The 26738-nt window shown below is 38.8% G+C and overlaps 1 protein-coding gene across 3 annotated transcripts in view; it reads right to left on the reverse strand.

Moving 5' to 3' along the window:
- The window catches only part of MTA1 (metastasis associated 1), an 83237-nt gene that overhangs the window by 40823 nt on the left and 15676 nt on the right, over positions 1-26738 (reverse strand). For all 3 annotated transcript variants that reach the window (XM_034063515.1, XM_034063514.1, XM_034063513.1), the window contains exons 2-10: positions 26532-26599; positions 24085-24178; positions 16370-16496; positions 16147-16210; positions 10814-10931; positions 9124-9226; positions 4926-5025; positions 3294-3482; positions 2125-2199 (exon numbers count right to left, since the gene is read on the reverse strand). In XM_034063515.1, the coding sequence (XP_033919406.1) occupies positions 2125-2199; positions 3294-3482; positions 4926-5025; positions 9124-9226; positions 10814-10931; positions 16147-16210; positions 16370-16496; positions 24085-24178; positions 26532-26599 (938 nt within the window). The remainder of the gene's footprint in view (positions 1-2124; positions 2200-3293; positions 3483-4925; positions 5026-9123; positions 9227-10813; positions 10932-16146; positions 16211-16369; positions 16497-24084; positions 24179-26531; positions 26600-26738) is intronic.

Consider the following 26738-nt stretch of genomic DNA (forward strand, 5'->3'; position numbering starts at 1 on the left):
CAGTTAATTCAGCCAAGGATTCTACAGGAATGAGCAAGTTACCAGTATTTTTTTTAAATAAATAGCATATAGCCTTGGAATATAACTTAATCATCCTCCTAGAAGGAGGATAAGTCAAAGTGAAACAATTTGGGATACACACTTTTTGTATCCTTACTTAGCATATTCATGTACGAAAATGCTGTTAGCCCCAGAATCATTTTGTGGTATTAGAGTCGGGAAAGAATCTACAGACAAAGCACTATGAAGAAACAGATGGAAAAAGCGGTGAGGGATGTGCTTTGCCAAAGACTCTGCACACATGAAGTAAAATATAAATGTAATACACCATTATTTCAACTATAACTTCCTATGCTTTCTTTGTGGCTATATATAGATAGCTCTCCCAGGCTTTTTATAAATGTTTAATAGTATTATTTGCTTGTACAAGCTGGGAATTTGAGATGAGGTCTTCAGCTCAGTTCAGACTTAATTGATGTGGTATCTCTGTACCGCCATTTCTACCTGTTTGGCTTACACGCATACTGTCTCCTAAGTGTAGAGCCTCTAAATGGAAGTTTTCCCCAAATTCTACTCCTGGAACACTACTGGGCAGAACATGTAAGATACAGTACAACCATGACAGAAACCCCACTACGTAAGATTATTACAAAACAGTAGAGAAACTGTTGGTTTGTTGGGTTTTTTAATTGCTGCAAGAACAAATAATCAAAGTCTTTCATGCAACTATTCCCTCTCCAATTCTGTCTATGTAGAAGAAAGTTCAAGAAAGTGGAAATAGCAAAAGAATTTAACCACTTCCTAATCCAGGCAGTTTCTCCAGTTGTTTTGTCTTCCCAGCATGTAAGTTCTCACTTTTTCTGATACCTACCTAGATGGATTTTTATGACTAATATGGAGGATAGAAGATAAATGGATTCTTCTTAGTACAAATATTGATTGTAGAACAAGCTGAGTACATCTCCTAAACAGCTGTAGTCAGAGAGTATAGCAGCATTCACTGTATCAACAATACACAGTTCAATGGCGAAGGAAAGACCATGACCTCATTTCTCCAACACATTTTTCCCCACCATGCCAGCTTCCATCACCATCCCACTGTCTTACCACCTATTCTTTTACTGGAAGCAAAAGTTTTTATCAACGAATGCACTTAGGGAAATACTGGAATGAGGATGCTGTTAATAAAAAAATACTAAATTGATGCAAAAAAGAGTTCTCATTTGTCCAGAGGATCCGTCTGTAATTTAAACGGTGTTCCAATCACAAAGAAAAAAGGTAAAAATCACACTGCAAACCAAGGTGCCCAAACATAGCACATGCCACATCCTGGTCAATGCCTCAGGCATCCTCTGTTTATCATAGGCTGAATTTCCAATTAAGCAAGTTAAGGCTGGACTTTTTTGTAATTACGTTTCTTCTAATACTTCAAATAGATGCTTAAACATAAAACTATTATACTGAAAAATCCATTATAGTTTCTCCCTTCTTTCAATTTTCCTATTAAATATTATAAGTAGCATCTAATAGTCTGCAACATTTTGCATGCTGCTTGCATTGTGCTTTCCTTAAGGAATCAAGCAGCCTTCATATTTAAACAAGTAGAGATAAAAATGATTGTAAACACTAGTCAAAGTTGATTCTCAAGTATAACGAGTCTGGCTGGGAATTTGAGCTATCAACACTTCCCAGACAAATACTTTACTCGCAGTGCTTAGATGGGGGAGCCTCCGTGCATGTGAATCAGTCATGGGCAGGCAGAGATGAAGAATTAGCATGGGTGCCTGCTGTACAGCACTGCCCAGCCCCTAAAAGTCAAGACTGAATTTACTGCTGATCTTGAACGCTACAGGCAGAAATTAACTGTATTCCTTTCCCCAAACTGCTGAATTCCTAAACAGACATATGAAAGCTCCAAATAAAGTGGAAGCAAACATGAAAAGAAAGCACAAACGCCAATGCTACATGTTTGCATCCACAGAATGGCTGATGAATTCAGTGACAAAAGAGATTGTTCAGTGCCTCAGATTGCTACAGAACCCGCTTATTTGAAAGTCTGAACCCCCAAAAGTGAGAATGAAACATCTTCCATTAGAAAGAAACACATGATTCTGAATCTCTTACCTGCTGAACGTATCTGTCTGTAGTTTTCCACATATAGTAATATTCTATTATGCTTGTTAAGGACTTCCATGGGAGCTAGGGACATAAAGAAAAAGCAGCAGTCATTGCAGGGAACTGGCACACAGCCTCACTGAAAATTCACATGATTCCTTTGACAGCTTCTAGCAGTGTCTTGCAACTACTAACTCTCCTAACAACAAAAGACAGTCTGAATCTCTTAAGGACATTAGATGCACATGGGACCCATGTTAAATTAAATGCCCTTTCAAAAGAGTTCTTTCAGAGTAGAAGTAGAGTAGGTTACAGGTAAATCTTCATGGTGCATTGGCTCCACAGTAAACAATTTGAGAGGCACAATGTGAAAGGAATCCCACTGGCTCAGACTCTCTCTGAGCAGCAAAGACTCAAGAGCAAGAGTCACAGCAACACCATCACAATTCTGATCTGCTTGGCTTTTGTGAAGTCTGCCCATTAAAGTAAGGTAATAACTACTAACAGAATTGTGCCCTGCCAACTCTGTTCTCTGTGTGAGAAGCACGAGAATTTCAGGACCAGTGTATTGTGCTGTTTCCACGTCTCTCTGTCTGAAAGATTAGAGTATGGGACAAGAAACACTAAAACTACTTGTTTTGTTCCAGAGGACTCAAGCAGCAATACAGTGAAACTTGACTCTCTTTACTTTGCTCCATTCAATCTGCATGCTGAGCACCTAGGGTAGAGCTTTGGACAAACTACAGGACACTCCCCTTGGATGCCCAAGATCCCTTCTTAAATACCAAAAGTCCCTTTCTGAAATCTCATTATACTAAGTGACGAAATTTTCATGTTTCAGAAGGCCCAATACTTATTCTCCTTCAAACACAAATTAATCTACAGCAGCTAGGCTGTCACAACACTTTCTTAAATCCTCCCTCAGCTGTAGTGGAGCAGATGACTTTAGATTAATGTCTCTAAAGGAAAAGCTATCATCTGTGATTTGAAATTCTGACTATAACAGGCTGTCACCAGCACGAGGTCTTCCTTTCTCCAATATATGGCATGACACATGCTCCAGTTCAAAGCCCTCTTCTTCAACATGAAGAAAACCAACACAATTTAGACAAGCTGTAAACCAGCTCTGTCACTGATTAGAACAGGTCACCATGTGGGACCTCATTTTATATACTTACAAAATCTTGCTGAATGTCAGTGAAATCTTTTCCATATTTTTCTAGTGCTTCCTCAAAGAGGTTTGCCTCTGAAGCAGACCACTCCTCCATCTCATCTCTGCACAGAACTGGCCCACCTTGTGGCACAAGTGCAGAGATTGCCTTGGAAATGTCATAGACATTTTTGTGCAAAGTGTCCATAGCATGGAACTACATAGTCGTAAAAGAGAAAGATAAATGTCAGGGCAAGCATCTAGGGAAGAAAATGCTCAATGATGAAACAGTAATAACAAAAATTCTACACCAAGATTTGAGGGTGCTATGTTTGGTACCTAACACAAAGTCAATAAAAACTTGTTCCAACCTTAGACTCCCTGTAATTGTCAGTGTACAAGTCTAATGTTCACTAACAACAGCGCAGTTTTTGTGGCATATCAGTAACTCCTACTTAGCTATTCACCAGCAATCCCACTGTAGCACTTAAGGTGTGTATTATTATGAAATACACTATCCTGTGTATTTAAGAAAATACACAGGATAGAGAGCCATTCACACCAGGACTGAGCAGGCCCTGTTAGGTACCATCCATACATGTGACATGAAGATAGAGGTCCGAGAGTACATTATTGTCAAATAATCCACAAAAATTGCATATAAGAAAAACATTTAAGTGCAGCAGCACAGGCATAAAGTCTCTTCAATGGCCTTAAATCTTCAGAAGATTCAAGTCAAGTCACACATCATAGCTGATTAGGAAAAAAGAATTGCTCCCATGAGCAATTACTCCTCAGAAAGCTGAGCTATGACTGTCTGCAACTTGTGATTTACAAGGGTGGAGAACATGTTGCGAGGGAGGAACTGGTATTAGTAAATGAAATTTTGGCTTTATTTCCTGATTTCTGCAGCTTTAATCAGGATGTTATTTGCCTTTCATCATACCAGTTTTGTGCACGTGCATAATTGATCTGCAGTGCTTTATCCTAGACTTTATTCTATATATGATTTCACATTACTCCAGTTATGAGGTGAGGCTTTGACAACAGTTCTCTGAAGACTTCATAAATTTTATTCAAATTTTCATTAAACTAGCACAGAAGTTCAAGTTTTTCCTTTCCTGTATGTACTCAGAATAATTTATGATTATAAAATATTAACAATGTCACCACTCCTCAAGTACACTAAAATACAGCTCACTGAAGAGAAGAACTGGATCAACTGAAATTTCTTACCTGACCACAAGCTCTTCCCCTAGACAACCTTGCCCAAGGATGCCAGTGATAGTCTGGTGCTGGGGAAGTGATGAGGAGTGGCTTCTGGCATTATATTATTGCAGGCAGGCAGATTTGCATGCCTCTTAGGACAGCTACTGAGCCCATACAAGAGATGGGCTGTGAAGCATGTCATCAGAACATTTTAATAAAACAGAATAAAAAAAAATAGCTCCTAGACTTATCCATGATGGATCATAGGAGGCACAAGGCCAGAAAAAGTTACTTCATATGTAAATAAAGGGTTCCTTTACAAAGACAGGATCTGCTTCACAGCAGGCCACAATTACAATCCATCTGCTCCTCTTTTTGCCAACTGTTATTGCTGAGGTGAGTTATTTTGCATTTCTCAAAAACTCACAGTCCTCTTAAAAAAAGATCTTACCAGTGTGATGTCCCTGGAGGCTGCCGCAGCGCTCATGTGCAAACTCGGCTGTCTGACAGAACTACTGCAATCTAATGCTCGGGCAAATGTACCAACAGACCTGAAAGAAATTAAATGGAGCATTAACTTTAATGCAAAACAAGCATAAACATAAACACACAACCAACACTTTGAGATCAGCAGACTCTGTTTCTCACTAACAAGATTACATGTTTTGATGTAGTTCTGAGGCAGTGACCATTCTCTTCAGATGTAGTTTGTTATTACGAACACTTTGCTCAGTTCATAGAATCATAGAATAGTTAGGATTGGAAAGGACCTTAAGATCATCTAGTTCCAACCCCCCATCCAGGGGCAGGGACACCTCACACTAAACCATATCACCCAAGGCTTCATCCAACCTGGTCTTGAACACCGCCAGGGATGGAGCATTCACTACCTCCCTGGGCAACCCATTCCAGTACCTCACCACCCTAACAGTAAAGAATTTCTTCCTTAGATCCAATCTAAGCTTACCCTGTTTAAGTTTTAACCCGTTACCCCCTGTCCTGTCACTACAGTCCCTAATGAATAGTCCCTCATCAACAAGGCCCCCTTCAGATACTGGAAGGCTGCTATGAGGTCTCCATGCAGCCTTCTCTTCTCCAGGCTGAACAGCCCCAACTTTCTCAGCCTGTCTTCATACGGGAGGTGCCCCAGTCCCCTGATCATCCTCATGGCCCTCCTCTGGCCTTGTTCTAACAGTACCATGTCCTTTTTATGTTGAGGACAACAGAACTGCACACAATACTCCAAGTGAGGTCTCATGAGAGCAGAGTAGAGGGGCAGGATCACCTCCTTTGACCTGCTGGTCACGTTCCTTTTGATGCAGCCCAGAATACGGTTGGCTTTCTGGGCTGTGAGTGCACACTGCAGCCGGCTCATGTTCACTTTCTCATTGACTAACACCCCCATATGACCAAAGAGGCTTAGGCTTAGGAGATGAAACAGTGAAAAAGACTCAAAGACCACAAATGGGAGAGTTCTGAAGTACTCTCTTATGCCTTATCTCTCAACAGACTTAAGCTTTAACAGAAACTGAGCACAAGCAACCTTTATGAATGGCAAAGTCTCTTCCACAACATCAAGAATAGTGCTGTGTTATCCAGAGGTAGAGAGAGATACCAATATCAAACAGAAAAAAAGCAGTAACGCAAGCTTTTTCCTGAAAGTTTCCATAAAGTTAAATACAATCTTTATTTTACAACTTAATATTTAATAATATAGATTACATAGCCTTTATGAGAATACAATTCTCAAATACTTCCCGATGCAAGCTGTTCCTGCATCTGAGGTCACAATCCCCATGATGCTCCTCATCTTATTCCTGAAGAAATTAAATTGGAGAAACCTTCAACAGGAAAATCAGTTCCAGCAATTCCTACTCTCTTCACTGCTTGCTACACCACATGGGTGAAACACTCGTGCTCCCAGAGTAAACTGGAGCTGAATTCCTCTGAGCAACTACAGCAAAAAACAGGTGGGTTGGGTTTTCTTCTCCACTTGTATCACTTCCTCAAATTACTTGAACATACAGAGAAACAAACTAGTTCTGAGCAGCACAAGAGCAGGAAAGGTAAATGCTTAAGCAGTAGTTGTCATTAAATATTTAAGTTTGGCCAAAATAGAAAACAGACTCCCTCACTCAAGGTTTCTGTGGAGATTCACACTTCACTCTCTCTCTGGCCTCCCAGTCACCATCCCCATTCTGCTTCACAACTTCCCCACCCCCAGCTTTAGATGAACTGGTACTTTTTGTGTGTGTCACTGGCATCATATCATAAACTGGACCACTTTGCTGATTCTGGGTAGAAGCAATTTTTATACTGATCTCCTTAGTGATCCTCATTATAGCATTTATCTTCAAGTGCCTGCATCAGCAAACCTAGTGGGCAGCAGTCAACAGCCAGAAAGAACCACTGCAAGCAGCCTCACCACTAAAACCTACACACAGTGGAACCCCCCATCACAAAGCAGCTCTACAGTCCCTTTAAACCAACCCATTTGAAAATCCTCGTTCCCCAGGCACTTCTACCCTGTCACTTCCTGCTGGGTCTTCCTCACACCAACACCAGAGTACTGTGTGGCTCAGTGGCAATTTGAGTCAATCCTGCTGCAAATTAACCCAGAAAACAAAGACCTTAGCATTTTGGTGGTGTGCTGTATTACACTTGATTAGAAGCAGCAGTGAAGCCACAGCCTTGTCAAGAAGGATCCCTTAAGAAGCAGGAATACCCTTTGCTTGGCTATTCCAGCTCTCCCCATCATTCCGTTTGTTCCACACTGCTCATGGAGATGATCCTCCCACCATTTTCATCCGCTTTCCTATGTCCATCCAATCAAGTAGAATTAATCTGTTGCAGATAAATCATTTAGTTCAACCAGTTAGACGTTACTGCTGGCACAGGTCAAGGGAAACAGAAATATATCATGTAAGCAGCACAGTAAAACTTCCAAGAGCCTAAATTCTATAGTGATTCCTTAGTGTAGCCAGAACACTAAGCTTTACGAACCTTAACAGAGTCTACACAACAAAAAGCCCATATTTAACCAATGGCAAAAATATATTAATGGATTCTGAATTATGAGATTTTCTTCAATGTGGACTGTAGCTGAATTTTAGTTTTACCAGTCTGGTTTCACTCTTGGCTCCCTCTTACTGGACTCTCACACAAGGCCCAAGCAGCCACACAAATGGTTTTAAGTGCTGCAATGCAGATTAACCTTTTTATTTTTTTTTTTTAAATTTTGGTCAAAGTTCATCATAATGGCAATCTTTACCTTCAAAGTATGTAGAAGAATCGCTGCGGGTATGTATTTCTGAGTATACACACACTTTTCATCTTGAGTACTTAAAACACTGCATTTCACAAGGTCCTTAATTTACATCAATTCTTTTTTATTTTTCCTCAGTATTTCCTCAAGCTTGTATCATTCAGCATGTTGAACACATGTACTGCTGTCTGATACAAACACACCCTCATTGCATCATCTAGAAGCTTCAGCCAGAACTGGAGGGCTCTGTCAGGCAGACTGTTAAACACAAGCACTAGTGGTGCCTCTCTAGCAAGTATCTGATTGACTTACCCCACACCAGGCACAGCAATGCCACGCTTAGGCGAGTTCAGGAGAAATTTCAAAAGCATGGTAACTCAAGAAGGGAAAAACTAAGAACCAAAAGGTAGACAGAACTAGGGCCCAACAAGAGTATCTGAAATACAGGTTTAACCCTTTCCCAGGGCTAAAGGCTGAAGTAGGTAGCCCTGCAAGTCAGGGTCCTCATCTCTCAGACAGAACAGCCAATGAACAGAACCATTAAGAATAGCAAACAAGATACTACTAGCAGCTTGTAACTTCACACATCCCTTTTCTAACCATATCCAATAACTTGCTCTGCTGACTACAGTCAGCAAAAAGATGCAACTATCCATCTACACACAACACTTTCCTCCCATGCAGTCCTACAAACTTACCTACAAGACACAGAATTTGGAGTGTTACCTTTTTTTAGTTTTTTTCTCCTCTCCCCAAATTATTCAGTCACCAATTTTTAGAAGAGCCAAAAACTTAGTACTGGCTTCTGTTCATATAAATGCATACTAATGAAAAAGTTCAAGAACATTTTTAAAAGGAAAAGTTGATCAATAAAGATTGCATTGGGCTTAAATGAAAGCACACATTTCACCATCTGTCTAGATTTGCAGGGCTTTTTTTTTACTTTATTGTGCCTACCTATTGTAATTTAAGCATTAGAAAGCATCCATGCTCCATCAAAAATACTTTACCAGATGTTACTAGATTCAAAAAAGGGAGAAAATGGACAGAGTAATAAGCTGTCAAGAACCTAATTCACTAAACTTTCCACATGCTGGCTGAAGTATTTGAAAAATCTCACCAAGTACAGGAAAGTTTGTACATGCCATTTGCTATTCTTTTATGGAAGTGATTAAGTTGTAAATCTGAGTAGCCATGCAATTCCCAAGAAGGCATGTAAATGTCCATCATTTCAAAATGGAGCAAGTGAATAAAGCAACTGAAACCAGCATGTATATTAATAAAGCATAAAGAACATTAAAAGTGCTTGAAAGAGTTAACATTTGCTGAACAAAGAGTTAACATTAACATTTACTTATTGAAAGTAGAGTTAAAATGCTCTTACCGTGCTACCACCAGGAACTGGTCTATCTGCTTGTCTACTAGTGGGTTAAAGGCTTCCCAAACTTTTGTTTCAAGTTTCGACTGATCTCTTCCATCATCCTCACCTGGTTGAAAGGCAAACCAGAAATGCTTGGTATGGCTGTTTGAAAATAGAACTACCTTCTAGATTCTTTTATCTCACAATAATTTAACTGCTAACCTGTTTCAGTTACTCTGCTTTTACCAGCCACTGTAAAAATTTCATTCATTTATTTGCCATGACAATTTCAGTTTGACAGGCACAGCAACACACCTCATCTGCATCAGATAATCAGATTTTCAAGCACTGATTTAAAGGATGCATGTAATAGGAAACAGAATACATGCTTCTCCTGACTAGATAGTCCCTCTTCTGCTCCTTTGCTCAGCTACTTTCTCCTTTATCTTGCAGCAGCTCCAGGACACCCTTCCAGCTACTCTGAGCAGGCAAAGAATAGCTGGGTTTCAATTTGCATCAGCTGCTAAGGGGGAAATCACAGCATCAGACTCTTGCTTTTATATTCCTGACTACACAAAACAAAACACCCTGGAAAAATACAGGAGCTATTGAGATTTTTTTATTTTTATTTTTTCTGATCCTTTTAAAACATCTGGAGATTATCCTTCTCTGAAGACTGTTGGCCTGCTGAGGGAAGAGAATGCCTTTCAAGTTAGTTCATCCTCACTTAGGAGGCTTGCTCAGCTACTGAAAATACCAGTTTCATAGACAAGTTAAACAAGAGTCCTGACCAATCTGTTTGCCTGTTCTAACATAAGGCTAACAGTATCAGGAAAGTTCCTAAGCAAAGACAGAAGCATCTCACTGCTTTCACATCTCTTCCCACACCGCCAGGAGAATGTCTTTCCAACATGTGCCAGAACTCCTGCTCTCTTAGAAGCATCCCAACAGACCTTTCCCCATGCGTTACACAGGCCTCAGAAAGGAGCCATTAGACACCAGTATTCCCCATCCCTCCCAGTTTCTCCACCCAGTTTTGGATCTGTAGGGTAGAGCAAGGACAAATCTGAAGTTAGTTACTAACTAGTAATTAGTATCAGTTACTACCACTACTACTCCCTCTTCCTTGGGCCAGGGTCCTTGTGGTCTTACTGCTCAGTGACACAGTGGGAGCAAGTGGAGGCCTCAGAACACATTCAGGCCAGCAAATTCTTCCTCCTGCCTGTTTTGCAGGTGAGAAGTCTAGGCTGGCAGCCAACACTAGAAATGGGGAGAGAGGGCTCCGAGGAAAAGGCATCCAGCAGTAACGGGCAAGTTGATGAGGGGAGACAGCATTTAACTGGCAGTAATTTAGGAGGGGTTCTTATAGGGAAGTGAAGCTTGATTAAAAACACAAAAGGTTTTATAGTTGCAATGGAAATTTGTGTTTCCCATGGAAATTCTGAAATCTCTCAATAAAAGAGTACAAGCTCTGAGAGAGCCAATTAATTCAATTTGTTTCAGCAATTTCTATGATTTGGACAAATGCCACTTACTGGTTTGAGACATAACTAACTGTGTTTAGTGGGCAACAACTTCAGTTACCAACAACCCAGGCTGTTGCTGTACGCATGACCTGGCAGTGGAAACCTCCACCTCCCACACCTCTGCAGGTTGCACACATAAGAGTGGCCACATTCAACATTCAACAACTGAAATAAATTATGGAAATTACCCTCTTTTAGTAAGTCAGTTATATCTGCCTGGTATCTGTTTCCAACTCGGATCTCTCCTTTATCAGCGAGTAGAGTCTTTTGTTGAGGATCATATACTAGTGAATAAAAGAAGAAATCCTAAAAATAAAAAAAGAGAAAAGAAGTAAACAGTATTATTAGCTTTTTACTTTCAGCTTTGTATACATACTAGAAAGCTTTTACATTTTAAGTCTGATTACCTATATACAGATTTTAAATCTGGGTGAAGAAACAATAAATGAACCACTGGTTTTAAAACCCCGCATTAAAGGCTGCCACTTTCCAAGTGTAACAGCGTTCCCTCAAAACCACCCATTTCCTTAATATACAGTCTCTGAAGCTGAACAAAGCTCCTCTTGCACAAATGAGGCTCAGAAAGGCCAGAGATAATTTTTAGTAATACCAGCTGTTTCAGAACACAAAATTGCACTTTCTCATATACTGAAATAGCAGTACGAGATGCTAGTGACTTATCTGCACAAAAATACTGGTACAAGTTAAAGCATAACTTCAGTGTTACCAATGAAACACTCCATAGACACAAAGCCCCAGACAACCTCTGTGGCCTTTACTGGACTTGCTCCAGTATGTCAATATCTCTCTCATGCTGGAATGCCTGAAGCTGGACACAGCACTCCTGAAGTGGTCTCACAGGCGATGAACTGAGGGGACAAAACTCTTCCCTCTATCTGCTCACTACACTCCTGCTAAATTAGACCAGAATGTACTTGGCTTTCCTTGTCACAGAGATGTGCTGCTGACCAAGTTCTTGTCCACCTCCATCTAAGCTTAAATCACCATGTCTCCTTCAGCTTATTACTGGGAGAAGGACAGCAGATTTGGCAGCAGCAATAATCAGCTGCAGGTGGCAATACATTGATTTGCTGCTTTTGTTTAAACAGAGAAAAAAAGCTGCTTGGCCTCTGTTAGCTGGGTGTGTAAAATTAATGCAAGAATTCATACCAGAACAAGAATGTCCTGACAGGGTGAAGAAAGAAAACAGCCAAATCTTTAACTACTTAAAAGTACACAGTACAAGTAATTTAACTTTTCTGCACGGGTAAGTACTTAACTGTAGCTATGGAGTGACACACTGGAGACCAGGTATACTCCATGAACGTATAGTGAAGATATGGGGCAGGGAGAGAGCTCTGATAGGTCATGAAATAAAAGATCTTTCATAACCTCTGTCCACAGCAACACTATCACCAGGAAAGAAAAGTGTTTCTGAAGACAAACACTGGGTTATGTATTGCACCGTTTCCCACATATCAAGTTTCTGTCTCATTTTCCTTTTCCCCATATTTCTGTGTCAATAACAGGCACCCTGTTTAAACACGTCTCATTTCATACTCACCTCATTTTCCCTTTCCCTATATTTGGTATGTGTCAACTGCATGCAACAAAAATGAGGACAAAACCAGCATCAGTTTCAAGCCCTCTTCATGAAGAGGTGGCAAGGGAGAAGAGTCTCCCAATCTGTTATACAAAGCCCGAAAAAGGAAGAATCACTGTGAGTTTCCCCAGTAACATGGCAAAAATTCTGCAGGCTAGGGCTTCTAAGGTACATACTAGTTCTGTTCCCCAGCCCTGCAAATTACATGCATTATTCTAAGAGTGGTATCACAGCGGTAAGGTTTCTCATGTTTTCTTTACATGCGTAACGAATCCAGCATTCAATTACAGCATGTTACAATTACAGATTGTTAAACCTGGTAACTCTGTTTTCTGCTCCAATTTTAATAAAAATTGTAATTTTTCTGGATAGAGATCACCATCTTTGGAAGGGAGGAAAAAAGCCAAAAAGAGCCAAGCAAGCAAGCCAAACTTGCTTTGCTACCTAAGAGAGCTACTGCATGAAAACTATCACCAATGCAGCACAGCACAACAGACAAGACAAGAACTAACAGCAAAAAACATGTCACTTCTCCACCATGAAAACATGAACTCCAAGGGCAAGAACAATCTCAAGTTATGTCACGATTAACAGGATAGAAGTTTGCAAAATGCTGTTCCAGCACCCAGCCAAGTCAATTGGAAGGGCTGTCTGTGGTTGGGATTGAGGAGGTGAGATTCAGTTGCATCCTAAATGACATTTCTGACTCCTACTCCCAACAGGCACCAGGGTCAAATCTACTTACAGATAGAAGGGAGCTTCAGAGTATATGAAAAGTAATTTATATTATAGCTGTGTAAAGAAATCTGTGTCTTTTGCTCCCTGTCATATACAAAGTTCAAGATATTACAATATTTTTAGAATGTATCATTGCATAAATAAAATGTAGGTAAAGCTTTTGTCTCACAAGGCTCCAGGCTATAAATATAACCTTTTATTTATTCATCATTAAAATACCCAACTCTAGGACAAAGTATATGCAGTATAACATTAATGTGTTTCAGGCACACTGCCCAGCAAACACGCAAACCAAACACTGTAGTACGAACACCACAGTGGGCCCCAAAAAAGGCCAGTTAAGTCTCTGCCAGGGAAAGTCATTCATCGTGGATGGGTTTTCTCCCATGGTATTTGACTGCGAGATGCCCTACTGATTCTTTTTTGTTGATTATCACTATGAATTTTCTCTACAAAATAAACTCCATCCTTCTCTACCAGTCTCAGGTCATATTTTTGTACTTTGCACAGTTTTGTCTCAAACCAAGCATGTCCTATGAAAAAAATAAAAGCCTCTCATCTCTTCTCCCCAACCAGAGCCTCCTCAACTGAGGAAAGATTGAAGTTTAAGGGCTAAACATGAATACAAAAACAGGCTGTAATCCCCAGATGGAATGCAATCCCAGTGCCATCTTCTTCCATAAAAGCATGAAATTCAGTTCATGCAACGAGTGGGATTTCTGAAAACATTATTAAATGTCAGTTTAGAGCCAATGCAAACTATAATTTAAGGAACAAAGCAGATCCTTGCATACTCTTGCACATGTGAACTCCTGATCACCACTATGCAATAAGAACAATTTTTTCAGAAGGGTTTCATGAGAAGTGTGATGTTTATGACAAAATAACATGGTTCTTCAAAATCCTCCATGTTCATTTCAGCTGTCACAACTGCGTATGCTGAGTTTGCAACAGTGAAGAAAAGACTTCTCTCTTTTAATTTCAGATCCCAGGCAACACCCAACATGTTTGGAAAGATTAAAGTGATCTGCCAAGAGTTAAAATTAAACCATGACTTTCTACTTCTCCAAAATGTTAGACACACAATCTCAGAGCTTCTCTACCCAAACCCCTAGGCCACCTAAGCTACAGCCAAGAACCAAAGCCACAAAGAAACTGCAGAACCAGAGAAAGAAAACAGGCTCAAAGTCAAAGTACAGTACAGAAATAATGGTTATTTCATAACAGCTTGCAAACTTATTTTCATTAAGTCAGTGTGGGTGAGGGGGGAAATGTATTTTAACTAGAGCACTTTATTTTTAGGGGGGATACCAAAAGGAATGGAAATGTCAGACATGTACCCAGCAGGCAAAATTCACACAAGCCTCTGGATATATCTGAGCAGAGAAGTAAAATTGATGGTACATATAGTTTCCTGCAGAATAGAGAAACCAAATGCTTTTGCCATAACTGGCTATGCCCTTCTCTTGATCTCCATAGGAATTCAGTATCTACAGGAAATTCAGGTTTTCCAATTGCTTTTTCTTTTTTTCTTCCCATTCCTCACTCCTGCTACAAACCCAAAAATGTCTTTGCTGGTCCCCTTCAGCCTGCTCTCCCAATGTAATGGAGCAATCTTCCTGAGGAAAATGACAGAGAAAGGGTGGAAGGAGGAAAACAGATAACACAAATGTAATTTTGCTATGCTTACTATCTCCTTAAAATTTTCCATCTACATGTTTAACCTCCTCTGAGGCCAACAGCCTCAGGCTGAAAACCTACTTTTAGTGGTCATAACATGTAAGAAATCAAACAACAAATTCCCTAAAACTACTTAGTCTTCATTGTCAAAAGCCATGTTAATATAAAAAAATAACAACAAAAAAAAACCCCAAAACAAACCAACAACAGGACAAAACAAACCCTGAAATATTTTGGAAGCAAAGAATGGATTAAGAACAGGGACAGGGGAAATAAACAGTCCATAACAATACCATTCAGGGCTAGGAATTCACCAGACAACAACCATCTCTTTCTTAATCTCTTCACCCTCCACCCAAGCACATTTGTGTTTCTGAGCTTTCAATTTCTTTACCATCTGTCCAAGCTAGTTTGCACCACAGCAAAATACCATGTTAAGTGACAGGACACATTCAGGGAACTCTCTCATTCTGTGAAATCTCTAAGTGCCTGCTCAGTTTTAAAAATAACCTGCATCACTCATCTTGCATTTTGAGAGTTCAAAATGATGAAAAAGAGAAATCTCTTTCTATTCCTACATATGTAACCAAGTAGTTGCATGATTAGAAGAAGCCAGTCCTCTTCTCTGTCTCAAGGCACCTACCTGTAACATTGGCGGTAATAAAAATGTGTTGGGAGCAACTGAGAATAAACACTACTTAAAAGTTGGATACTAGCAAATCAAAAATAATTTCAGTGTAACTTTTTCATTGAAGGTGGCATATCCTGGGCTGCTAGTTGGTTACAAACATTTTTGAATGCAATGTTCCTTGTTTGATGCACTGCCATTTGGCAGCCCCGAACAGACTTGAGATGTTTCTGGTTTCACATTCCAAAGAGAAACCTGACTATTTAATCTCTGTGCTTTGTTTAAAATTCTCTTACACAAGAATATCAGATTTAATTAATCTTATGCTTAAATAAATACTAAAGAAAGCTAAAAATTGATTTTAAAAGGAAGGCCAACTATGAGAGAGAGACTACAGTATGTTCCTTGTAAAAAAAAAAAATGATTCTTTTTCTCCTTGTTTCTTAAAGGCTGGTGATGACTGTTATCCTACTGTTTTTAATTACAAGATTTCCTCTCTTGTATAACATTTTAATATTTTCAAATGCAAATCTAATGCTTGCAGATGTATTCAGTTTCTGCATCACCCACCCTGTCTCATCTCGGGCATTAGGCTTCAGGTTCAAATTCTGAGGCTGCGAGGAGCAAGTAAGGCTCTCTTTACAGAAAGACAGGTGGGCTGAAGTTACAAGGATGTAAACAACAGGTCTAGCCTCTAGATCCATAGAGTTCTATATCAGAATGAAGGAAGCCTAAAGCTTCCCACTGTCAGTGCCCAGTATGTGTAGAAATAAAAGAACCACCTTCTTTTAGAAAACCTGCAAAAAGCCACCAATCCTAGATTGTGCCGGAATAAACTGTTCAAGGTTGACAATTCAGAAAACAGTCCATACCTCACGTTCCAGATAGGATTTAAGGGACTCTGTCTCATTTAACAGAGTAACGCTGCATTTGCCTCTAAAAAACAGAGAAACACATTTTATGAAAAAACATCTTAAATGCTCATGTGATTCATAAGATGATATTACTGAAGTTGTAAACACAATTTAATCTTACACTGAAGAATACTTTAATAATAGCAACAATAATAATGCACTGGAAGAAAGTAGACATTACCTAATGTGTGTGGCTGGCAGAGATTCTAGCTGTCGTGAGAGAAACAACTCACGATGTCGTAGCTGATGCTTCTGTTTCTCTGGTAAATCAACCATTTCTGGATTTTCCATTTCTTCTTCCATTTCTCCTAGTTACAAAGAGACAAAATTGATCATCAAGAACAGTGCAAGTTATCTATTCTGAGCCAAACAGGGTAAGTTGCTCCAAAACCTTTGCTAAATAATTCACATTAATTAGATTAAATCTAACTTCATCTGAATCTACATTTCAGGCAAGTGAATAATTAGATAGTTAGTATAAATCCTTTAAAGATGCCTGTGAAGAACTGCATTGGGATCAAAGCATTCCAGGTATGCATAGGTCATACTGGCACACCAAGCTGAAAGTCACATACTATTCTATGGTTCTATCTGCTACCGACAGATAGAACTGAGGAGAGCTGTTCTTGGAGACCTCATGACTGCTCTGACAGATTCATCAGGAGGAAGCTAACACAGGGCAACTGAGGCAGTAAAAGCAATGTCTTTCCTCTCTTCCAAGCATCAGCTTACACCCTACTCCTCTTTTCTATCACAGACTCTTCTATCCTGACTTCAACAGCTTTTACAGGAAATGCCCCCTGAAAAGGTTACTTTATTTATTTAGCATATTTTATTCTCTTTACTCCAACTGCAGCCAAGAGATCACAGCACAAGACCAAATGCCTAAGGCCAGTCTTCCAAGCCACTCTACCCTACCATACCACACACATTTGAATGCTGTGCTGCTGCATTTCAAAAGCTTGCTTTGTTCTGGTGTCACGATCCACCATGTCTAGCTTTGAGCTATCCAAGCTCCATCCAGTCAGTTTTTAAATGAATGCCATAAGTAAATATATGAAATCACATCCGCACCAATACACAACTGATCCAAAATATCTCGAGGCACCTTTCTTGTAAGAAATATATTGTTATTGTATTTTGTGTTCATTAGCATGTATCCTCTCAATTATGTAAGACAAAGCTGTAAAAGGCAAAATACTCCCCTCAAAAAAACTGCAAGCCCCCACCCCCCAGAAAAAAAAGGGCACAGCTTCTTCACGATGAAGGACTTCAAAAGAAAACACCAAGCTTTCTTCTCCCCTAAGAAATTAAGGCAGTTACTGTATTTTCTGAAACCACTGAAAGAAACAGAAGTTTCCCAGACTGTAACAGAATGAGCCGTAAAGTCTCATGCATGAATCATAAAACTCTAATTTTACAGCAAGAGTACTCTCAAAGAGCAGACTTATGCCTGCAGCTTAATCCAACAGTTGTTGTCAAGAAACATTTCTAGTCAGAAACACTGTCAGGCATAGTTATGATTTATATACCCTTAAGATTAGTTAACTATAATCCTCATAGTTATCCTAAAATAAAGCAAACAGAAAGGAGAGATCTCCATTTTATAAAACACTAAAATTGCACTCAGGTTTAAACAGGCCACCATTACACTGAAGGGGGTGACATAAAATTATGTACCCTTCAGGTTCCCCACAGTTTATCACTGTTTTATTGTCCTAGAAAAAGACCTGTGGTTTATATGCCCCTCAGGTAAGCTGCTCCAGAAAGGAAGGAAAAAATATAGTAGCATAATTAAGCCTGACTGCAACATACAATAGCTCTTATCCTACATGAGCTGTTAAGCATACAGCAGTATGCACTTACATTTTAATATTTTCCTAGGAACTAGAACACCAAATTTACATTTGTGCCACAGTTTCAGGGTTCTGCAATTTATTTACTGAAGTGGATTCTGTTTTAGTTGAAAATTAATATTGTGGCTGCTGACCTACACTATAAATATACCAACAGTAATCCACAAACAAGTCAGTTTTAAGTTCCAAGGTAGCTTGCTTTAAAGCCGAAGGATACACAAATGAAAAGGCATTCACGCCTGCACTTACAACAGTTTTGGATAATGAGAGTAGTGCACTGTGTAATGCAGGGAAAATACCATAAGGAGCAACCTAAAATACTTAATATCTTCAGTATACTTAATAACCTAAAGGGTTTTTAATTACATTTAAAGAAAAAAATATATATAGCAACCACTTTGTGCCAATCTAATCTCTAAGCAAAATGAAACCACACAGCACAACCAAACTAATCTTGGGAACTGCATCCCTTCAGTTAGGCTCGTCTTCCAACTATTTTATTTATGTGCCCAGCTTTCATAATAAAATAAGTAAGGTGGGAAGCACACGTTTTCTTCTTCTGCCAGCCCTGCTATGCAGAGCCCTTCAAAATGAAAATGCACAATATATTTAAAACGTTAAAGACATTTCTACAGGTAACAAACAACTCCCCAACACTCAGAGGTAAAATTGTCATAGTTCCCCAAGACAGATTTAGAAATATTTCAAGAAATGACACAAACAAATCTACACAAGCATCTTCCCTCCTTTTTCACAGCCATGATTTAGTACTGAAGGGAATGAATCCAGTAAATAATTTTGGAACCGAGGGAAGATGGAGAGAATACAGGACCAGATCCAGCCTGGGTCATGAGAAATAAGGACCATGGTCTTAAAAAAAAATATAAAAATATATATAAGAAATCTTTTCAGAAAGACTTGCCTGCATTTTTTTACAGTACTGCAGAATAAGTGGTATGGGAATACAGAAGGTGCAGTATATCAGGACTTCAATCCTCTCACAAAGCTGTACTTCAAAATTAATCTCTCTGCTTGATAGATGTGCTTGTGCAGATTTAAAACTAAACATTTAGTCTTAATACAAACAGTAATATATTAGCTATGCAGAAGTAGCCACTGGAATGCTGCAAGGAGTGTATTAGATTAAGTATTATCTGCTATTTGATGACAGAATCATTAATAGCGCATTAAACAAAGCTTGAAGATGACATACTGGGAACAAGAGACAGGCAGATTGGACACAAACAGCAGGACTCATGTGAAAGCTAACATGTATGGGGAAAAATAAATAAGAGTAAACTTGGAGTTGACAGAAGAAACCCAAGAGGCAGTAACTGTAATTTAAAATGGCTGGGTGTGTGAGATGTGAAATTAAACATCAATATTTGCTAGACACTAGAAAGAAGAGCAATTTGCTATAGATCAGACTGGGCTCTACAACAAAGGTAGAAAGCACCAGCCCTTTCTCTGCATTCTGGGTGTTGTACAAGTAGCTACATGGCAGAATTTGGAAACACACAAACGCAAACAAAGCACAGAAATTAGGTTTAGAGAGCACAGCAGGTTGTCCAGCTTGGGAGACAGTCTCAGGAGACTGTCACAGGAGAATTAGTTAGCATGGTTATCACTAAACAAAAATGTAAAGAGAAAAGTAAAAAAAAAAAAATCAGGGTCAAAACATTGGGAAACACAGTAAAGCCAGCGCTAGTGACCTGCATTAACATTTTCTTTGGTACCAAAGGAAGAGTCAACTTAGAGCTTGAACAGCTGAACTAAGCAGCTTGAAAGGACATTACAGAAGTGTTGCATATGACGAAATGAACCATGTAACACCACGTTCCTTATCCCAGGTCCAGTTTCAAACAGTCTACATTAAGCCTCAGCCTTATTAATTTTCTCACTACAAAAAAACCCAGATATTGATTCCTAGCTATAGAAAATATCATGAAAGTTTTATCTAATAGAAATCCTTACACCTTGACACTTCAGAAGGAATTTGCTACATTATCAAAACATCACACTACAATCCCTTCCAAAATGTCTTGCGACCATCTTTTGCAACCATGGCTGCAGTTACAGGTAGCATACAGAGCAAACAGACACCATTTAGGGCATTTAGCTCATCTTTCCTCACTGCACCAGCCCTAGAAGAGAAAAACCAGTTTCCTCCTCTCAGCAACAACAGAGCCAAAGTGTCATTAGTGGATTAATGAATTTGATTCCTCTTAAATCTGCATATGTGGTGCTGGGAGAAAATAGAGAAGGGGAATAAAATGAAATAAATAAATAAATAAAAAGAAATAATTTGTGAAGCTATTGCCAAGCTGCATTCAGACTGCTGTTTTCTAAAGTTAAAACACAACAGAACCCAAACAAACCCCAATTTCAATAGCCCCATAACTGTTTAGGCACAGAGATCTCACAGACTGATTGAGCAATGGCACTTCACTGCAGCAACACATCCTTTTAGAAGCTTAGGCACTTAAACAAAACATGCTGCCATGTGTGCCTGGAACCCAAACATCAGTTGCTGAAAACTAACCATAAACCCACCAAACTAGCCAGCAATAACTTCTCCAACCACTACCAACTAGTCACTCATTGTTTTACAAATCAGAATAAACATTTTCAATGAAGCAAAAACTGTGGTCATAGGACAGATCACAACCATCTGGAGATGGTTGGGGGTGGATCATTAGAAGGGAAGATAGGAGGTTGTATTCCTGCTGTTGGAATACTTTAAGTTAATTATATAAGACATTATATAGAAACTACATATATATAAAAAATACAGTCACAGCATCCAACAGTCGCTTGAGGAGTAAACCATCTTTATTACTTCTCTTCCCTCAAGTTCTGCTTGCAATCTTGTTTGCACACAACATTTATCTTAAACCACTACAAAGTCTCTGTGCAAGAACACTGAACAGTCTCCTACTGGAGGTTCATTTCAGAAAGAGGTGGACAAATTCCCTAGAATAATTTGTGAGATCATTAAAGAGGTCAATATTTTTACAAATAAAAAGAGCTAACAATGTATGGAAGCCTTTATAAGGCTGAAAGATTTCTAGGACAGACCAGACAACCTTTATATCATATGATAAAAATAGTAAGATCACAGACCAAATCCAAGAATCAGGTTGCATACATCAGGTGCTAATTTACCGCCACCAACCCTAGAATAAGGTGCTTTCAACTCATTTCTCTTTATAAAGAATTATGAGAAAAGACAAGGTACCTCAGACTTGTCTGTTTCAGGTATCTGATGGATTATACGAGCTAAGGCATAAGTGGGTTTTGCTTTGGTTTGGTTTTTTTTTTCCCCCTTTTAATCTTGCAGCATTCATTTCACAATCACATCTTTTTCCTTCCTTCGTTGTAATATTACAAAATAAACATATACTTTTCCCATTCATGCTCTAGCTGTATCTTGCTATTACTTGGTCTCTTGCCGCACTGATCTCAACAGTAGGTCTAAAATAAAGGCATCTTAAACAGAAGACTGTGTGAATCCAGAAATGTCTGCAGTCAGAATGCTCCATTAATCAGCTGAACAAAGGCAGTTAAAAGATCAGCGATGCAGATACGCACATCTACTGCAAATGCATCAAAATGAGGCAACAGGAGACTTTATGGAAATGAACTCAAAGTCAATGACAGTGCCAGTATCTGTACTAGAATCTTATCCACAAAATTCAATTTCATTATATCACACAGGTTGTAGATGGTATTTTTTTTCAGAATAAAAAACTAACACTGCCCAAAAGCTTAATTTTATTCTCTTCTCCCTCTGTAAGAAAAACGGAAGCCACACAACAGCACATCTATCTAAATAAATGAAAGCCATTTAGAAGCAATTTTATTCTGCAATAGAAACATACTGGAAAAAAATGCTAGTTACTAATGAAATTTACACTAAGAGACAGCCTCAGTTGTCTCTGGTGGTTCTATTAATAGGATTCTGCTATAGAAAAATATTATTATGAATATGAACAATGAATTATTTGTTAGCATTGAAGGAAACCCTTCAATTTCTTATCACAAAAAAAAATCAGCCTTTGCAGGTTCAAAGAGCATTTATATGAGTTCAGATACTTTCCACTTTAAGCTTCAGACATGCATTTCTTTGAATCATTCCTACCTGCTTCCTTTACTAAATCTAGTGAAGTGAGACACAGATGAAGGAATCAATAGTCATGTTTATGGCAAAGCTCCTACTAAGCTTCAGTATTCTCTGATAAAATGAGTATTGTGCACTGCAGAGATACCAAAAAAGCTTTGCTACCACAGTTCTGCAACATAGCCAAATTGCATCTCAGTGCCATGTGACTTTCTCCCAAGGTATGGTTGCAATGGAGTGACTTATTTGGACTTGAAACTACAACACACAACATTGAAATTTATCAACAAAGGGCTAGTTTTGCTGCACGCTTTCCCCAATGGCACTACATCACTGAGAACACAGCAAGACATACTATTGTTAAAACTGAGTATCTGATTTAATCTGACTTAATCAATCCCCAGCTATGTAGATCTCCATTACATATACATCACAGTCTATTCATATGTACACCAAAAAACAATGCTGCTTGGCAGCCAAGTCATAATATTGATATGCCAAGATCTGATTGCTTCTTTTTCATTAATGTATGTGCCTTGAATTACATGGACTGATACGGCTGTCCAAGCTTTTTGCTAAATTTTAAGCATTCTGAACTCCACTATTTGTAAGTAAAATCAATTTAGTAAGTCCACCTGCTTAGTCTTTTTTCTCCATTTAAACATGTCTGGTTTCATAACTGTTTTGTTAGCACTATATCAATCATTTTGCAAGGATGGAACAAAGATGAACTGACAGAGAAAGGTGTAATGAAACTAAATCTAATTCTCACCGGCAACTAAAATGGAGTCAAACGGGCTGTAAGCACCCCAGATCAAGTGCCCAATGTCACTATTTCTTCTCTGAAGACAGATACTCTCCATGAGAGCCAGCCAGTGTGCTCTGCTCTCCTCCTTTCTAATTTACAATGTACAGATCTACAGCAGCTGCTTAGCTATTGGGGGTGGGGAGGTTGGGGGTGGAATTAGTGGGTTTTTTTTTTAAACCATCCAAATTCTTTTTGCAGTATATTGCCTTACAGATTCATATAGGCAAGCATCTAATCTGTACTGACACAGAACTATTTTTTGCATGCACTTTCTGTCATTTTAAAACTGTTTCTATAACTGAAAGAGAATCGTAACACTAAGTTTTTGTTGAGAACTGTTTCCATCTCTACTCAGCAGGTATCTCACATGTCTTTGATCTCTTCAGGAGAGGAGTAAATGCCAACCTAAGTTAACAAAGTATCCTAAAAAACAATAAAAATCAAGAAATTAGTTACATGGCACACAGGCAAGGGGGGCTGATGCAAGGTAGCATGAACAGCTCCCAGATTTTTATAACATTTCAATTTCATGCTTTTTAATTAATTTTTAAGTAACTAGGGCATTCAAAAAAAGTTTTCAAGTCTCCTCTCAGCACAGCCATTCTTTTTCCTAACAAAAGGACTTGAAATACTCAAAATACTGCAAGCATGGCCTGAAATTCAGTGCTTCTAAAGTGTGTATACTGAGCATGTTCAGATGATAACTGCATCACTACAAAAAATATTATTAATGCTGGAATTTAAAGAGAATTTCTGTTATCCAAGTTTCAAGTTGGTTTCCTATGATCAGTCCATCTACTCATAAAAAAAGTGTGAGTTGGTTTTTTTGGGGGGTTGTTTGCTTTGTTTCTTTTTTAATCTACTAATCAAACCAAATTATTAGAAATAATATATGAGACAGGGAGAATACTTCTCATCCCCAAAATGAGGAAATTCACTTCTGTGAAGCAAGCAGGATGACTTTACGAAGCCCTAACTGAAAACTTATGTTCTGTCTGAGATTAATAAGGACATTTAAGAATAATAATACTGATACTTGTAATTATAACATTAAAGTTCTATCCAAGTTTGGCAATTTTGTGTAGAAGAAATCTGAACACAAACAAGCTTACTTGCATGTTTGTCTGCCAATACAATCAGTGTACTTGATATGTCTCTTCTTCTGTAGAAGCATACCACCTTTGCTTCCACATTTCCATTGGCAGTCTGAAACATGAAAAGAGAAAAATTGAGCAGAAATCAAGGACTGAACTGTATGTACACCAAACGACAAATATCATACATAATGTGGAATTTTGTACAAGACCTATGCACCTCTTGTACCTTCTACCTTCTAGCACTCTCCAGCTGCACACAATCTAACAACACAGAGACTCTGGTGTAATCCATTCCAGGTTAGGGAAACAAAGTTTGGCCTTTTCCTCCTAATTGTTTCTGTGGGATCACCATTCTCAGCAGTTACAGATGTTTCAAGGGGCAAGAAATACCACTTACCTGCAGTTACAACATATTTACATGCCCCTTCGGTACTTTTCAGGTAATGCCTGCATTACATAGAACTCAAAAGCATTTTTAAAATCCTAATTAAAAAAGCTGTGAAACATAACAACAGAATTCACATTCAGGCTGTTCTCCAAACTCTGTTGGACAGTAGGAAAGCAAAAGAACCCAGCCATTATTACTTTCACAAAAGGTTTTCTTTCCCTGACAGCACTGGTGAGCTAAACAATGACCAACACAAAAAAAACATTCAAAAAGGAGAACCAAGGAAGCTGCACCAGGAAATAAACTGTAAACCACTGACAACACACAAAAAGGTCTGAATTTTTCAAAGTTTGGGATTTTTTTCTTAAAACGTGATCATAAATCAGTTGTAAGATGGCACCTGCCAAATTGTGAAAGTGCATTTATGCAAACTCTGGGGAAAATGCACCTACTGGGTGTAACAGCCAATCTACTGCCTGTAAAGTAAATCAGCAAATAATTACAATGTAACTTCAAGGAGTTGTATCCTACTACTGAAGAGGCCTTGAAACCACCATGACAGTGCTCAGCTTCAGAAATTAGAAGCTTGTGGCTAAGATGTGAATGGAGGAAATGTTTCATCTTTTATACTATTGGTTTTCCTAGCACAAAGGAAGGAAAGGGAGAAAAAAATCCCAAACAAACAACAAACCTCAACAAAAAAACAAACACCCCAACAATTGACACAAATAATTGTCCTTGCAGTCTAACAGTTTTTGCTACAGAGCCTGAGAAACTTCTAGCCTTTTCTGTTAAGTAATTTGGAAGTTTTGAATTTTGAGGAGCTAAAACAGAAAGGCAGGAGCCATCTTGCTAAAACACAGATACCTACATTGTAGAATTCTGTATTTCATTTAGTTGCCCGAACTTCATTTACACTTGGTGAAAAAACACAAAAAGGCAACTCAAGATTCACAATTCACTTCAACCTGAAAGACTGACTTCAAAGTATGAATCAGGGAAACTACAGCTCAAGCAAGAGTTCCACCGAGATGAGAGACCCAGGCTGAAAGTTCTTTTTTTTTTCAAAGGGGGGAAGAATGAAAAGGGAAGAGCAGCAGAAAAGAACTCTTTCCTAAAAAGTGGTCAGCACCCAATTGGTGGAATACAGCTACCGATAGCCTCATGGCTATGGATCCACCACTGGGAACATTTTAAGAACTTGATCTTGCTTCATTAATGGAGGAGAGACAAAAGTATTTCTGCAAAAGACCTCCCATAAAAAGCAGGGGCTACAAGGATATCCTAGCCTTCACATTCTTTCTTCGTCATTATATTGATGCCTTTTCTCTTCCAAATAGCTGGTTTAGAAAGACCTGGTTTTCCATCACTGGTGGCTGAAGAAAAAGATCTAATTTTAGTCAGTTAATTTAAATTTAAATCCAAACCAGAAAAGTCATATTCCTTTGGGGGCACAGAGACACTGCAGTGGACACACTGGTACTAAACCCAAGAAAGTAGCATGTTTAGAATACCGCTAACAACTTCAGAACACTCTCCCCTACCCCTTATACCGGTAAAATTTCAGCATCGAGGACTTCAGCTGGCTTCCCACACACAAGCTACCATGCTTCCCTTTTAGATACAATAAAAAGGAAATTTGGCAGATGAAATGATACACTGGCCCAAAGACAACCAGCAAAGACAAAATCTGAGGAAGCAGATAATAGCTCCCAACCTTCCTGTTGAAAAAGCCCCCCCAAGAAAGATCAAATTACAAAACTCTCCATCCTCTAGGCAAACTATTATCTTCATATCACATGATCCTGGCACAGGATTGAAGAACTGCAGAAATCTCCCGCCCTACAGGTGGGCATAACTACCTTGAGAATGACCTACCACTGACATGCAGTCCTTTCATACCAAAGGTGAACAATTCAGCAGGTCTCAAAGCATTCCAGAAAACTATTAGAACAAAAGCATTTTTAAGCTTCTAATTACCAGAGAACTGCTAAAGAATTGTTTTGATTTTAATCAAATCAAACAGATCATAAATTCAATTAACTTCAAAGACTTGATGGAAAAACCTGTTTACCTTATTGAGCTCTTCTATTCTTCGTATCAAATATGGGTTACTTGAAGAATTCTCAAAGTAGACATAATCTGACAAAAAGAAAAAAAAGCTCTTTAAAATATGAACTGCTAAAAGAATTGAATCAAAACCTCCCATGCATACCTGTTAGAGACATCACAGCAAATTCATTTCTTGGCACAACCAGTATTTCGAATGTTTCTACCAAAT

Source organism: Melopsittacus undulatus, chromosome 6, assembly GCF_012275295.1.
Source record: "Melopsittacus undulatus isolate bMelUnd1 chromosome 6, bMelUnd1.mat.Z, whole genome shotgun sequence".
In the NCBI taxonomy this organism is placed as follows: domain Eukaryota; kingdom Metazoa; phylum Chordata; class Aves; order Psittaciformes; family Psittaculidae; genus Melopsittacus; species Melopsittacus undulatus.